This window comes from Phalacrocorax aristotelis, chromosome 2 (assembly GCF_949628215.1).
Source record: "Phalacrocorax aristotelis chromosome 2, bGulAri2.1, whole genome shotgun sequence".
In the NCBI taxonomy this organism is placed as follows: Eukaryota; Metazoa; Chordata; class Aves; order Suliformes; family Phalacrocoracidae; genus Phalacrocorax; species Phalacrocorax aristotelis.
The window spans coordinates 72,316,819-72,334,043 of NC_134277.1; the positions used below are offsets into that span (position 1 = coordinate 72,316,819).

General features: G+C 38.6%; 1 protein-coding gene across 1 annotated transcript in view; it reads left to right on the forward strand.

The window, feature by feature from the left end:
* LOC142053695 (uncharacterized) overlaps positions 1 to 17,225 on the forward strand; it is a 119,808-nt gene that overhangs the window by 70,865 nt on the left and 31,718 nt on the right. Inside the window, exons 11-12 of the mRNA XM_075085711.1 lie at positions 249 to 412; positions 5,548 to 5,707. Of these exons, the coding sequence (XP_074941812.1) occupies positions 249 to 412; positions 5,548 to 5,707 (324 nt within the window). The remainder of the gene's footprint in view (positions 1 to 248; positions 413 to 5,547; positions 5,708 to 17,225) is intronic.

Genomic DNA, 17,225 nt, shown 5'->3' on the forward strand with positions numbered 1-17,225 from the left:
TTTTTTTTCAATAAACTGCCTCTATAGGGTAGATTTTTGTTGTACTAAAATAAGTCAGAATATAGTTAATTTCACATCTCATTGTTAATTTCAAATTGTGTGTAACAGACTCCTAAGTTTCAAGATGTGTGCCCCACAAATTACAGTTAAATCCTTCTTATAAAGAAGTTCAGGTTCTTTTGTGTCTATAGGTAAATAGTCTAATCAGGCTAGGCATTTTCTTATGTTGATTTTTTCCCCCATAACAGCGACTTGGGAACAGTGTAGAGAAACCCACTGCTGATGCCGCAAAGCTCTACTGGGTCTTTCTAAGAGCGGAGGAGTCGGGGATTCCTGGTGCCTTAATCACTGTGATGCTTTATACAATCCTGTTCATCATCTCATCAACAGTGTTGTACCTGTACTTCTTAAGGTGTGTCTCTTTATCTCATTATTCGCTTAGGAGCTTAGGCTCAAACCCCTTCTCCTGTAAGCTAAAACAAGGTGGCATCAGAAAGGACATATCAATGTCACATATCAAGATCCCGGAATTGCAAACAATCAAGAAGGGGTTAGCTTCTGTTTAACTTCTAAGGCACTGGTATTTGGTGGGCACAGTGAGTCAGAGAGTGAGCGAGCCACTTATTTCCTCAACAGGAACACAACTGATATAATGATTTTTCATAAAGTCTAGAAGCCTCTGTTCCTTTGGCTTCAGACAGTGGTGCCTGTGTCAAGGGTTTAAGCTCTAAATTTTGTGTACCTTTTATTTAGGTACTTTGCAAGATGTTGTCTTTAGTCTTCCAAGCAGCTTTCTTGGGAGAAATAGGAAGAATTTCAGGAAGTTGCATATGGTGTGATCTCTTTCTGAGTCTGCAGTGGCCCCCACAGTCTTTTGATGATACAGGATTTTTGACTTGATGTGGCTGAGGCTTTAACCTACTGCATGACATGACTTAATCCAAATAATTTTTCCATGCCTTTAGCCCATTATCAATATTCAGTCCATCATGAAATTTGACCAACTACCTTTCTTGCCACCTTTCTAGTGAGCACCATTAGCTGTACAGTCAATAGGGACAGGTGTGGGACACTGAAAATGAATAAGTTGTCCAATATATTGAATGAAAAAGTATATTTCCTTTTTTTCTGAGTGACTCATCTATGATGCAGCATGAATTTTGTACTGGCCCTCCATTCACTCAGTGATGAACATTGAGCGATGGCAAGCATCAATAAAAAGCCGTACTCAAAGGCAAGATGCAGGCAGGCGTAAGAAGAGAAAAGCTCAGCATATGCCCTCCATCTGACAGAATCATCCCTTGGTCTCCTTTCCACAAACTGTTGCAGCAGGCAGAAAAGATAAATGACAATTTAAATTTCTTCAAAGTATTTTAAAGCTCCTGTATTCCTGGAAGCTGTACACAACTCCAATGTACTGGTAGTCTAGTTAATTAGTTTTTGAGATGTTAATGCCTTCTTAATCATTGACTTAATAGTTTTGAATAGCTTCATAAGTTTTAGCTGCTGTCGTTTATTACACAGGAAAATTAATTTAAATTAAAACATTAGTAAGGCAGGTTTTTATGAGAATATTACCAACATCTTCATTGTCTAGGGAACAGGTGCAAGATCATCAAAGGTTCCTTTCCTTCTGGATCAATTTTCCCATAATGTTTTCCAATAAAGGGGTGGGGGGAGAATGTGACTAGGGGAAAAGTTGTCTTAGTACGACACATTTTTAAAATGATTCATAGCAAAATACAAAAGCAAAGGGAAGATAACAAAATCTGTTACAGTGCATAAGGTCTTTAAAGTTCTTTGCTTGACAACAAAAAGAAACAGTTTGAATAGTGGAGTTTGTGCATAGTAAAGTTATACTATAAGCTTCTGAAATTGGATCAACTTTCTATTCCTTGTATGCCCACAGCCCAACACAATGGGAACCTTGGACCTGGTTAGGACTCTTGAGTAGCACACTGTCAGTCCACTAATGATAACATTAAAACCTTTTAAAATGTTTTTAAGGAAAGCATCTTAACAATTCATAACATTGTTTCCGAATATTGATATAACAGCATTTGTTTTAATGAGAAAATAGCATTATAGCCAAGGCAGTAGTATCCCTTTGTGTGAATATTTCTCAGGTGATGTATCTTAAAGATACTCAAATGTAATGTTGCTCGACTCAGAAAACAGATATTTTTTTACATAGGAATCCACCACATTTTTCTCTTGTAAGGTAAACCGATATAAATATTGAGGGATATCTTCTGTGTCCTGAGACACCAGACCACAGGGAAGACTGGCTGTTGGATGGTGGAGTTGGTGCCATTGGTTAGAATTACTCAGTATTTTGCCACTTAACAGAAGTGTTCAGCAGAGTATAAGAAAGGGATAAGAACAGTGAACCCACCAGACCACCAAAGCAAGTAGGGGAAGAGTCTGTTTGTGCCACAGCTAGAAAGCTTCATGGCAACACTGGTGAACAACCAGGAAGCTAATGAAATCATGGGCAGGGGATAAACAGCAGTAGGCATCTATTTGTGTCTTTATAAACCAACAAACCTCACTAAATCTGGCTCCCCTTGGGTGTCTTGGGAGTCTGTAGTATATCTAGCATGGAGAAATATTCTAGTTACTTTTTGGAAAAATGAAGTGGCACTTGTTGCAATTCCTTCATTTTAATTCCACTAGACATTAGAAACAGTCAGAAATTTGCTGGTGAAATGTTTTCTGCACTGTGAGAAAATGCAGACCCATCTCAACTAAAAGTGTCTGCTGGAAAGAGTCTAAATTTCCTGGTATTGAAATATTTTTTGGGGAAAACCTTCAAAAATCTAAAAGTTTCTCTGTTAACGGCAAATTTATTTTTATATTTTTTTACCGTTGTTTCCAAAAAAGGATGAGAAAGGCTCAAGCAAAGAGGTAATAAACTGTTTCAAACCACTCTACTCTTCAATTTTTGGTTTGTGTAAAGTTTTGAGAAGTCCAGTTTTTGATCTGACTCTGGATAGCAAATCATTTCAGTGTTTTCTGTTCTTGCTGATAAATAAATGACCTTGCAAGGTATTATACTGGGTCTCATATCTCTACAAAATAACATCAGAGTTTTGTCTTTCTGCTTATTGCATTAGCAATAGAAACTATTACTGTCGTATTTATAAGAAGCCATATTAAGATACAAGAAGAAGTGTTTTATTAGTTTTTGTGCCAAAGAAAAGAAATTAAAGCAGGTAACAGGAGGAGGCTGAGTCCTTTTGGGCAAAAGGAACAAAGCTGGAAGTGAGGCTTCATGATTCTTAATTAATTCAAAGTTAATTATATTGTTTATAACCATGTGCTTAAAATCTTCATATAGAAAATGTTTATGGCAGCAAATAGACAGTAATTTAACCACATTAAATTTTGCTTCATTTGAAATAAGAATGTTACATTAAGTGAGCTTAAATAAATGGCAAGGACTTTTCTTGTTTAACAAGATAAGTGGCAAGTCATTTAAATTGCTGACCTGGAATTTCAAAGACAAACACCATAAAATATTATTGTTTCAAGATGAGCAGAAGGTCAGAAAGCCCACCAGCTTGACTGGTAGTTTTTCAACTAAGCACAAGAAAATTCGAAGTTATGAGTCAGTGTTTGCAAAAATGTATCTATTGTGTTGAAAGAACATCTAATGTAGATCCAGGGATTAAGAGACAAACTTTTCTTTGAAGACGCTGTGGAATTTGGAAAATTACTCCATGGAAGGGTTTTATTTATTTTTAAAAAAATATTTTCTGTAGCATTTTTTAAGGTACTTTAGTATCCTACTCTGCCGTAGCACTGATTTGCATTTCACACTTTAGAGCTTTTTCTATTATTTCTTGGTAGCCAGTTTTTTTTGTATTCCCAGGATTACCTACTTCTCAGTTAGGTTGTCTTCCAGCTGCTCTCCTCTTTTTGTAAAAGAATCCCAAAATGACATCTTGGAAACTACAGCAAATTTAGGACTGCAGCTTCAAAAAGCAATGTTTCAAAAAAGAAGGGTGGGGAAAAAAGTACAGAGAGTGCATTTGCAGCAAAGGAGATATAACTCCCTAATCTGATGTTGAGCCAGACTGCAAGATTTCAGTATCAGAATAGCTACTCCATCACAGAAGCTCTTGGATATAGAGCATGACCCTAAGATACATACTCCCCTTTGAAGAGAGAGCTAAAGCTCCTCCTGAGATCAAGTTGAAAAACTGTCTGTTGGTGCATCTCCTTATTTCTGTTCCTCACTAAATCTCAGTTGAGGGCAAAATTGTACCAAGTAGCTTATGAAGTGTGTTTCTCTGCAATTACTGGGTGCACTGTAAGGTGATATATAGAGCTGGTGTAAATGTCAGCTTCATTCTGATTTACTTCAACAGTCCGCTGCCTTCCACCCACACACACATTGGTTAGCACATAATGCCAATACAAGATCCGAGAAAAAGGATCAGCCACAAGAATTGTGTCTAGTGCTACTCTGCATGAGAAGGATGAGAGTTCAGAGGAATTGTGCCTGTGATCTCTCTCCCACCTGCCAAAAAGTGAAGGACCTGTACAGCCCCACAGAAGACTGAGCATTTTGTTGGTTGCAGTGCCATGCAGCAATCCCTGTGCTTCTCTTGACTACCCAGCCAGTCTCTGTGAGGGATGGAAAAGCTGAGATTGGCACCAAGCAATGGCTGAATTGTAATAAAATATTAGCTTGGAAGAGTATACAAAAGGAAAGACCTCAGTTCAATATCCGTGATTAAGATTCCAGATTTTTTGATCTTTATTTTTTGAACCCCTGGTTTTGGAATAAAAGTAGAATGAGAGAGAGATGAACTTGAAGAGGTTCCTTTTGAATTAAACAGCAACGTTTTGAAGTTTTAAAGTTCATCTAAGGCTAAAAATGTGACACTAGGCTTTTCCAAAAACCTCACAATATTTCTTGGTTTCACCTACATTAAGAAATACCACACAAAAAGCCTTTCTTGTGGTAGAGAATTTTACTGTGTAGTGCTTATTCAATTCCCTACCACAGCACAGAAATGTCATAGAAAAACAAAGCCAACAAATGAAATGAACTTTTCTAACATCAAGAGAAGTTTAGATTGTATAGACTTCAGGCTTGGGGTTGAAAAAAATGGTGAGTAGTTCCTTTCTATATGATGTGGTTTATTGAACCCTGGCACAGAAGGACTTCCATTCATGCCTAACTGAGGTAGTCCATGTAAGCACTGGAATTACTTACCCAACAGAAAGCTAAGGACAGACATTGGACATTTCTGAAGGAAGGGAAGATCAGGATCTTTCTGGGAAGTCAATATCTTGAAATAATTAAAAGAAATTGCTGCTTAAGTTCATGTGATTTGATTCAAGTGTTGTAAAGTCTCCAGAGGGTTGGAGAGGGTTGTATGTTAAAGAACTTGTGGGAAAGAAGGTTCTTACTCATGGGACAGTCATGAAGAGAAAGCCAGGCTTTAGAAGTCTACAACAGGGTAAGACTCCTTTTTCTTTTTTGCATCAAGAGTACTTTCAAAGAAGAACCAAATGTGTCATATCTATCCTTAGGCTACATAGCGAAGGATGGCTCTTGGATGTATTTCAACGCATCTATGGTGAGGAAGGCGCATTCTTTGTTCCATTGGATTTAGAGATTTCCAATCAGGAGCTGAGCTACATTATGAAGAGGGCTGAGCAGTGGAGAGGAATCAACGGTGAAAGACGTATGGTGAGCAGTGAATAGTCTCCAAAAAGAGCCTGTGACATACTGGTCCAAATTAATGCTTTGTATTTCTGGGTATTACCTAAAAGACCTAGATATACAAGAAAATTATTCTTAGGGTGCTTCTTTGAATGGAGAAGCTAAGAAGCACGTTCAGGAGAATTTTGTGAGAAGGTTGTATGTGTATTGCTTGGACATCTTGAGGGTTACAATCTGATTTGTATCCAAAGGCTTAGCAGCATCACTGATGTAAAAAATTATCTATGGCATCTGGTGATTCTTGACTGCGTTGTAGAGATTTGCTGCTTGTTTAAATATCAGTATGATCCCAGATAATTTCTCAGCCAGCTCAGCAAACTGGGGAGCTCCATGGACAAGTCGAATTTGCTCCCTGCAAGGGCATGGATGGGGCTGCCCTGAGGAGAGAGTGTGAGTTTGGTGAGTCAGATGTCATAGCCATGCTTTCCTTCCTGGCCCTTTCCTTCTGGGATTGCCCAGAGGAGTAGGCTGAGTTGGAAATGTACAGGGGGAGGTAGGAGAGGTCTGAAGTTGGTCTGCTTTACTTTGGCTATCAAAATAATTCCTCTATTAAGTCACTAGGCTCTAGTCCCATATACAGACTTTAAGCCATGATGTGCAGGAGATATATCTGTGTTTGCAGTGTCCAGTGTTGGGGATGCCATCTGGTCATAACTGCTTTCAGAGAATTGAAAATAGCAGAAGTAACAGGGTCGGTAGTCTGTGAGGGTCATTGCTTTCCTTCTGTGAGGGATATTTTCTTCCTTGCTTTCTAGCTTTGCATCACCATTATTAATTCCTATAGGACTATCTTATAAAACAGCTCTTGGACAATTACTAAAGTGCTCATCGATTGGATTTATACATCTGTGAGTGTCTCTGTGCACAACACCTTGTTCAGTAACTCTCCTGCTTCAGTGTAAAAATTAGCAGATTCCAGGTAGGAAGGAAATTAGTCCTCTTAAGTACGTATGAGTTGTTTGTGTTCTTTTCTTTTCTAACCCACTGGAACAAGTGATTTCAGATCAGGGTCTGCAGGTTTTCAAGTCTCTATAGCTACCTCTGAAAGATCAGCTAAATATATGCCCTCAGTTGTCACTGCTATAAACGTCTGGCACAGCTGTAATTATTTTCCACTTTTTTTGTGCTGACAGTTTGGACCCTGAAAGGAGAAAAAAAAGGTGAATGCACCAACTGAATGAAAAAACCAGATAGTAAGCTTAATTTTTGTGGGAAAGCACAAAGCACTGCACTGCATTTCAACAGAGGGGAGGGAAAAGGTATGAGTGACTGAATGTGCTACCACAGCCACCTGCCTCAGATATTCCTACTTTTTATAGAGATAGCACTTATTTGCTTTACCCCAGTAAGCAAAATCATCCTTCTTTTTTAACTTAAAACCTTTCTACAGTAAGTCAAAACATAGCTACTGATGATTGGTTTCTATTACCTTTGTTACAGGTTAAGTAAGGTCAAACAAAGAATATAGTGGAATCATTTTACATGCCAGGACTACCAATGTCATATGGAAAAAGTGGTGGATAAGGCAACTGCAAACAACTGCTTTTCTGTTTCAAGTGCCGAATACATTTCTAATGATATTACCAGTATATAATTTCTTGCAGCAGTACAGAAAGGGCTGGATGAGCAGAGGGAGAATAAAAAAAAAAGGGGGAGGTCGGGAAGGAGAGGATGGGGGGTAAAGATGAATGGAAAAGAATAGAAGGAATGATTACTTCTTTGTATACAAATAGTCTGCCCCTGAATGGAAGAAATCTGGATTATAATAGAATCATAGAATATTTTGGGTTGGAAGGGACCTTTACAGGTCATCTAGTCCAACCCCCCTGCAGTGAGCAGGGACATCTTTAACTAGATTGGGTTGCTTAGAGCCCCATCCAAACTCACCTTGAATGTTTCCAGGCATGGGGCATCTACCACCTCTCTGGGCAACCTGTGCCAGTGTTTCACCACCCTCAGTGTAAGAAATTTCTTCCTTCTATCTAGACTAAATCTATGATCTTTTAGTTTAAAACCATTAACTCTTGTCCTATTGCAACAGGCCTTGCTAAGGAGTTTGTCCCCATCTTATAAGCCCCCTTTAAGTACTGAAAAGCTGCAGTAAGGTCTCCTTAGAGCCTTCTCTTCTCCAGGCTGAACTATCCAAAATCTCTCAGCGTTTCTTCATAGGAGAGGTGTTCCATCCCTCTGACCATTTTTGCGGCCCTCCACTGGAGCTGATCCAACAGGTCCATGTTGTTCTCGTGCTGAGGGCTCCAGAGTTGGATGCAGTATTCCAAGAGGGGTCTCACGAGAGTGGAGTAGAGGGGCATATCCACTGCTATAATAAGGCATAGTTCAGAGGACAGAACATTGAACAACATGGCCCATACCTATAGACATATGTAAGTGCCTAATTTTGCTCCCAATATGCAGCTTGGCATGTATGAAATGCCATATTGAAATGTGAGTACCTGATCTTACTCTGAGATCCTTTAAAATGGACCCAGCCTCAGACAGATCCAGCAGGAGGGAGGGCCCACTCAGAGTAGAGGGAGGACTCCCCTGTGCTGCCTAGGGAGCACTGTGCACCTCATTTGACAAAACAGAGTGATGCACACTTTTGCCTTTACCCAAAGTCCCTGAGTTTCTGGTTCCTATTCTGTCTAAGTCTGCATGAATTTTGTGCCTTTTCCTTTATATCGGCCCTATTCAAATGCCAGGCTGTGACAGTATTAAGCATTCCTGTTCTCTGTGGGACATACTGGTACAGACTATACGATACAAGGAGATAGGAATAATGCAGAAAGTGTGCAGGGATTTGCATCCCTGGCATTAGCTGGATCTCTGTAATTTATTTCACTGGGCACAGGATCTGCCTCACAATGAGGAAAACTTGTAAGCGGAGACTACTGTCCAAAACTCCCAAGCTATCTGTACGAAACATGAATACTGTGAAAATATAACCAGTGTTCTTCAGAAACCTGAAATCTTCCCCTTCTGCTCCAATTTCTTGTTTATATTATTTTAATGGAAAAAAGAACCACCAAACCAAATTTCATTAGCTCTTTGGCAAATCTGGTTTTGTAATGAAAACTTGCTCCATTCCAGAAATATGTTCTCCACATTGAGCATCTCCCTGCCAGACTAGGAACTATGTTTTTCAGGTCTTTTGTGCTCCTAGGCGTTGCAGATACTGAAAGACCCTTTTCCTGCCACAAATTTGCATAAGGTATTTATCTTGTCCCTTTCTTTTTGTATGTCTAATTGTACAAAGTAATCAGTATGGAAGACACATCACTAGGCCTTTTGCGTGCATTATTAATGTGTTAATTTTTAAATAAGATACCAAATTAACTGTGAGCAATTTTTATAAAGGGAAGCATGAGACAGCCATATCTTACATCACTCCATATTAAAAATATATTTTAAATGGAGGTCATTCAAGTAAATAGTCAGTCAAACCTTCTGGAAAAAATAGGTCTACGTTTTTGCAATATTTTCTTGCTATTAACCATGTGCTTCTCATTTTTATTCCCTGGATTAAAAATTGCCCCATAAATGGGTATTTTATAATATGCTTAATTTCCTTTTATTAAATTGATAAATGCAGCAGCAGAGGACACATTTACAGTATGATGAGAATTTAAGGTTATTGCATTTTATAATTTTTATATTGTTCAGAGAAGCGATCTGTCATTTGTGGAATGACATCCATGCCATCATTTCAAAGTATTTTCAGTCATTCTTTTGATAGGAAAAAGGTCACTTTCTATAGACCAGGAAGACATCACTCTATTAAACTAATTTGCCTACATGCAAATTTTGTCATTTTTACCTCATTAAGTATTTATCATAGAGTAAAAAAATATATATATTCATGAAGGGGCAGCTAGCAGCCTGATGAAGCTGGAACTAATATTTTGCAACTCTAATGATTTTTTGCATCCTTAATTAGATAGCATAAGGTTGATATGATTAGGTCAGGATGTAGTGTTTTTCATTAAAATACATTTTAGAAGCTGTATTCATAATCTGCCCTTGCAATTAAATAATGAGCCTATGAGTTTAATATTATCGACCCAATTATTATCCCATGGAAAAGTATACCTTTAATAAATTTGTGCCGTAGGACCTTCATTAGCAACAAAACGAATTATATTTCCAGGTACACGAATTACACGGCCACAATCACTTTTACGTAGCGTTTTGGAAGGCACTGTAGGGAGAGAGCCACTAAAGCCCCCTACCATACAGAAATGCACATGATTATTTTGGAAAATGTGATTTACAATGCCTTTAATGAGGAAAGCTGAAAAGAAGTAAAAACGCCACATATAGAGGCAGACAAATATTTGTAAAAACAAATATTTGCAGGAACAGTGTTCTGGGTACCTTCTGCCACGAGGAAGCATGGACCTCATTCCTCAACCTGTTATAAATATGGAGGCAGAGCTGAATATTTACTGATCTTTTATTAGAGATGGGCACATGTTAAATGTATGTAAAATTCCAGAATCAGGAATATGAGGACCAGTGGCAGACAGGAATACGTTAACTTGCCATTGATAACAACAGATCAGTGGTGAGGTCAGGACTCTGGATTTTGGCCAGCCCTTTTTTTTTTTTTTGGTAGATGTGATAAAAGTGACAATGACTTGCTGTCTTCACAAAGTAATCAGTTTCCCAAAGTTAAGTGACAGTTCTGAGCCAAAATATCAAGTGGGGTTTTCTTTTGCCTGAACAGATAATAGTCTTAAAAAATAAAAAAAAAAAAAAAAAAAAAAGAGGAAAGTATATCTAGTAAAACTGGTTCTGACCAGGGTTTGTTTTCTGAATGCGGTGTGTTGTGGCTGGATCAGTTTTTAGGTGTGCAGTGCCCAGCGCATCACTGTGCTCATATTTAAAGCCTCTGAACCATTTATCAGGTGAATTGCTGTCAGCAGGAGTAAAAAGGAAAAAATCTGGTCCTCAGTGATTTTTACTGCATTTAGCCCTCAAGGTACCACCACTGGTTGCAGTGGGACTTTTTACATAACAATACTAATGATGAGAAAAGTTGTACAAGCAGTAAGCTGAAACAACACCATTAGTACACCAAGCATAGGCCCAGAAGGTTTGCACATAGAGAAGGTTTCTGAAAAAAATGCAAGCTCTATAGGCAAGAAGATAATGTGAAACCTACACTTGAAACAAAGCCTGATGCACTGCAAAATTATTTTAATGAGACCAGGGCTAATTTTCTAATTCTAAAATGATATTATAGCAAACGATAAAAAATTACCCGGCAGTAGTTTTTTGAAAGGAAAATATATTTGTAATTATCTTGAACACACAAGATTACTTCAGGGCCTATTATCGACACAATTTTTGGTACCACTTTACACTAATTTGCATTTATTACTCTCAGGCCAACTATTAATATGTTAATAAATAAGTCATTAATACTTGTTATTTAATTGCTATCTATTTATTCCTGTTCAATAATGCATTAATTACTTGTGAATAGTTGAGGGCAAAATCCTGCCCTTGCTAGTGGAATCAGCAGTGGCAAGAGAGGAAACCAATGTTGGACGTGTCAGCGTTACAAGGGCTGGCAGGCAGCAAGTCACTTAACCCATTTAGCATGAGGAGGTTAACTTTTCATCTTGTCTTAGAGAGCCTCCAGGTAGTCTGTGCTCCAGCAAAAGCTGCTCGGCCACAGGTGGAGGCTGCTGAAGGCAGGCAGTACCACACCTGAGATCACCATAATTTGTCTCTTTTTATGGTCCTGGCCTTGCTCCCATGCTGGATTTTGGAGCTGCTTGCAAAGACAGGTGGATGATGGATGGGGAGAAGCCAAGGGCAAAGACTGAAGTCCTCTGAGAGCCGGCGCTGCGCCGTGGAAAGTGCGGCGCGTAGTGAGAAATGGAAGTAGGCACGTCCCTTTCTTGCAGTTGATATTGGAAACAGAAAAAGGAGGATACCCTGCCCTACCCTGATCCAAAATCCCAGATTCAAGCTCTTCAGTTCCCCTTGTATAAGTAGACTGCACTGTAGATCAAAAAAGGCTAAAGAAAATACTGCCATCATAATTGTTGTATTTTCTGTCTGAAGGTTTAGCACTACTCTGAGTGAAATTTCTTTCCTCTTTTTGGAGAAAGATGACACCTAGAAATGGATGGTGAGACCAGGTCAAATTTTGAACAAGAATGCCAGCCTGTCTCTGTGGATCTAATAGATCTGATCATTGTAAATTTCTCTGAAGTTGCAGGGTGAATTTTTCCCAGGAACAAAAATTGAAATTTTGCCATTGCCATTCAGGAAGCTTGATTTTCAAAAAATAGGTGAAAAGTTGCAGGGGTATTTTGGCTTTAAAAAAAAAAAAAAAGATTGAGGAAATGAGCTGGAAGGGGTGATACCATGGTACAGAATTGTGGGGTCCTGAAGGAAAAGTCAGCAAAGAACAAGGTGGTCATAAGAGAAAAGAATGGAAAGTCATTCAGGAATTTGTGCAGAAGACATAAACATGCCAAGGAAAATGGAAAGAAATGCCAGGTAAGAGAAGTTGATGGGAAAAAATAGCTATATAATCATGTTACTTTTGGTTCAATGAAAAGAATTCTCTTCTCAAATTGCTGATTTAGGTATCAATGGTCTGTAAATGAAGAAATGAAAACCTATTGAGAAAGCAAAAGAATAGAAAGTGAAAATTTCCTTTTTATTTGTCCATTCTTCTGTTTGCAAACTCTTTCTGACTATGAGTTACACCTTATATATGTAAGTTCTACCTCATGTACTCTGTATTGTATCTTTAAAAAATAACAAATGGCTGAGAGCGCTCAAGCTGCAGTAGAAGAAATGGTCTTACAATTTTGATTTATGGTTTCTTTTCCCTAAACTAGTTTCAGTGATCTTTTAGAAACCCAGCATTTTGTGAGTTCACTGTCAGGTTTCTTTTTCCTAACATTAACCCATGTTGTAAAAAATTTTGCTCACTGGAGCTCTCAATAGCGTCTCCAGCAATTTAGATTCTACCAAGAATCAAAATGAAGTTTACTGTATGAGTAACATAGGAAACTGGAAAGCAGTAGCAACACTGACTTTGAGCATATCCAGAAAAATGAGCAGTAATGTAGAATTTAATCCTTTAAGCAGCAGTATCAATAAATCGCTATGTTGACCTGGGGTAATGCAGAATTGTTTTAACCAGTACAAGTAAAGCACCCGGCTAGTCCAGCACAATTCGGCTTAGCATGTTGAAATGACAACACTAGGCAATAAGAAATAATTACCTATCTGCTACAGAAATTGTAGGAGGGGAACTGTGACCCCTTTGCAGTCAACAGCAAAACTTGCTCTGACTTCATTAGGGCCAGAATTTCCATCTGTCTCTGTAAGCAAAGGAGAAGGGAGGAAATAGGGCCATGTCTCACTGAACTTCTACGTGATCTGTGTATATAAGGTCAGATTCTCATCTGGAATAAATTATTGAAGGCAGAGTCTGTATTTTTTTGAAGATTAAATAGAGATTGAAAGTCATGAGATGAGCAAAGGGAAGGCTCAGCCCAGTAATGGGATGTTAGAGAAAACAGAGCAAAATGTAAGGTCAGAAAAGAGTGTAGCTTTCTGTCGCCTCTTAGATTTAAAATAAAATTATTTCTGTATGAAATGACGAGGCCCTGAACTCTGTAGGATCAAATTGGCCAGATGGTTCTGGAACACTTTGCTTGCTGTTCTTTTAGAGTCTTTTAGTCCACAGGGAGTGGTGGGTGAACAGAAGAAAGGGGGGAAATGTGGATGTTCGGAAGCATCTGGAATAGCCAACTATGCTGACCATACCCAGACATGCCATTAAGCATCACAACACTTGATTAGTAACTCGTCACAAAGTGTGTATGTGCAAGCTGTGGAAAACATGGTAATGCAGACTAGGTAAAGGAAAAGCTTCTTTTGCCTGGGTGGGTAAGTCTAAGGAGTTGAACTGTTTAAACAAACATGTAGACAAAAAGAAGCCTTGTAATAAATTACAACAGTGGTTGAATGGATATAATCAACAAGTAGACTAATGAAAACTGCCTTGGAAGTTAAGTGTTACTAGAGTAACACTGCACAGGACTTTCTTGATTCCATGTTGTATCCCATCTTAAAGAAGAAGGAAAAAAAAAAAGAGAGATGAAAAACAGATTAAAAAACCAAAGAGCTATGCAAGCCTCTCTGAATCTAAAAGTTGCATGACAATAGGTTATAAAGAATAAAAAAGGTAAAAAGAAAAGCAAACTTTGCAGAGGCAAGTACTACGGGCTATTTACAGCATTTCTTTTTTGGTTGCTATGTGATATCTCATATGATAACACTATAAATTGAAAACAAAATGATTTAGTCAAACTCCATGGAATTTGCTCAGGGGGGTTGTAAACACAATCTTGTTTTTAGAAAACATGTATTTTGTTACTCTTTTCAATGAGAACTGATTTATTCAAGTCTCCTTTACTATCCCCGTTATACACACAATATAGTATTTCCAGAGTGAATGGTAACAAATCATTTTAATCCTATAATCAATACATGAATTATATAAAGGTCTTAGTGCAGATGGACCGAATTAATTGTCTGCTGACACCCTTCTGATTACTGTACTGGCAGAAAGGTGTTAATTTCTGTAATACTTCAACAGATATCCAAACTGTTTTGTCAGAGAGGTTGGACAGTGATGGAGGAGGAGTACACTTAACTGTAATTTTTGTAGTAATTCATGGGAAGCTTCATTGACATGTGCTAATGGCACTTGATTGCCCTCAAGATGTTTTCACAACAGAACTCTGCAAGTGCCACATCAAGGTTTGCACAGTCAAATAGTTTTTTCTCTTTGCATCTAGATAATTTGTGACCACAGGCAAACTTTTGAAAATCCAAGGTGGTTTGCAGTACTCCATTGGGGTGAATCTGTCATCAGCTGGCCGGTACAGATCAGTGCACTAATGAAGAGCAAGCTCTTTGGGTTTTTCTGTCATTTCTGTGCAAGAAATCCATTTCATTTCTCCTCAGTGGCAGGGCATGTTATACATCTCATCCCATATAATCTGACTTACATTATAATTTGATTCATACACAGCCTTTCCACAGAGATTAATTAGCAGCAGGTTTGAAGTTTGCAAGTGAAAATATGATAATTAGTTTTCCTGGAATGTTAACATTTCAACACTTCAGGTTCTCTCCATCTTTGTCTTCAATGAAGCTGCAGTAAACGAGCACTATTTCTCTTCTAAATCAGGCTCTTGTGAGGTTTGAAATACAGACATTTTCATCAAGCTGGATAATTTCCATGGAAAATTTACTAGCTCATGAAATATTGCAGGAGTAATTTATACAATGACTCTCTCCTCCCCTTGGTAGGCTGAAGTATGATGTGAGCAGTTCTGAAAACCCCCAGGACAGTCACTTATTTAACGGTGATTCCTATTCTTTGTAACAAAAATCAGCTGAGTCTTCATTTTTGCGCAAAACAGAATTAACCAATAGGTGTCTCATATGGTTGTCAGGTAGTGCTGTAAACAAGGTTACTTTAATACCTTTGACTGCACTCATTTGTTCTGTTGGAGTGTATAATACAGGTAACTCATTGGTGCATACAACATCTCTAAGTCTAACAACTTAGCAGGATTGTGAAAAGAATCAACAATTTACCTGAATAACAAAAACATTCAAAGTTACAGTAGTGAGTAAAAATGTTCTATGAAATATCAGCCCTGTTGATTAATAGGCATAATTTAATTACTAACAGATGGGGCTTAAGAAGAAACTCACATTATGGAAAAGTTACTGTGGTGTTGTCCGTTATGGGTGGGTGTAGCTGTTTAAAAGCTAATATTTGCTTAATTATTCGTGAACTATCCCCCTTGATGTTGTACAGATTTCTTTTTTCCAATGATATGATTTTTTAAAATCTCAGCCTTCTCTATTTACTGAGCTCATCTCATCTTCTTACATCGTCGGCATCAGTCATCCTCTGAGGTTGAGCAGGATACTATAGGCGCTCATGATCTAGCCAGGTAAGGGGTAATTGAAATACTTCTACCAATATAACATCTAAATCACCATATGGTTGTGAGCTTGCGTATGCAATTGCATGAAGTTCATGTGCCAATTATGTACGTAGTTACAAGCATTTTTTTTGCAGATCAGGCTCTTAATTTCTTCCTTTAGAGGAAATGGCTTTACTACCATTGTTTGTCCCACAAAAGGCTGCTAACAAAGAGTGAATTACTTTAGATGTAAGTGCATTAGAGAATACTTGAGCAATGTTACAAAACTGAAGCCTCAAGTAGTTTGCGTTCTAGTAATGACCTTGAAATATTGTGGGATCAAATGATGTTTTCTTCTTTAAAAGTAAAATTCCTCACACTGACAGCAGAGGCTACTGAAGACATCTGCACATAGCAGAGCAAAATCCCCTTGCCCACTGAACGGGGCTGGAGGAATATAGCAAGCACTGAACAAGGTCTGGCTGTATATAAGAATAGCTCTAGGAGACTCGATGGGAAGGCTGAGGTCTTGCCACTCTGTGTCTGCACGGAGAGGTTAGCAAAGATGTGCACTTGTTCTCAAGCCCATCCCCTTTTCTGTCTTAACCTGAGCTCAGAAGGTGAAGAAAACTTTGTGCCTGAGCCTACAGGTGAGCTTTGGCTAAGCTAAAGCCAAGTGTGGGCAGAATGCATGTAATTTGTAGGATTCAGCAGACACTTGTCCTTCCTGGTGTAGGTATGCCAAAGACTGTGGTCTCAGAGTAGGCTACGAACCCCAGCTCTGGCACAAGATTTGAGATAGGTACCCTTTGAAGCTGTATAGAAATGGGGGCTGAGTTAGATTTTCTCTGCTGATGCCTGACAGGTCTGTCTAGGGCCTGTTTGCAGGAGTTTTCTGAAAGGGGTCATAATTTTCACCCTGGCGTGTTTGTCAGGACAGAAATATGCTCTCGCCATGCTTCCCATCTACATTGTTTTTTTATAATGGTGATAATCAGGGCATCTAAAACAACAGTTATTTCCTGGGTCTGTCTGAAACCTGGGACAAGTGTCTCTGAGGCCGGCCAGTGAGACTTTGTTGTTGTACGGAGACTTGTTTTCTCCTGATCAACAAAGGGGGAGAGGAAGCTATGCCCCAGGGAGGTGAGGTTGTAAGGAATTCCTGCCAACAACAAAAAAGAGAAGGAGGCAAATTGACTGTTTTATTAGGAACATGATCTGTAGTGTTTTTCATCTGGAGAGGGGATTGTTGCATGCTGATGAATATGGGTATCGTGTCACAAGAGTGCTAAAATGCCCCTGAGCAAGTATGTTCCTCCAGCTCTCCTTCAGTAGCTCCTGCTACCCCAGCCACTGACCTGTGAAATGTGGTCGCATCCTCTGTATTTTTTCCTCTATTTTGAAAGCTCTTCTTTTCATCTTGCAAAATATTACCATAAACAGTTAAATGGGAGTTGTATTTGCAAGGATTTGTGATTAATATTAACGGAAAATCTGACAGG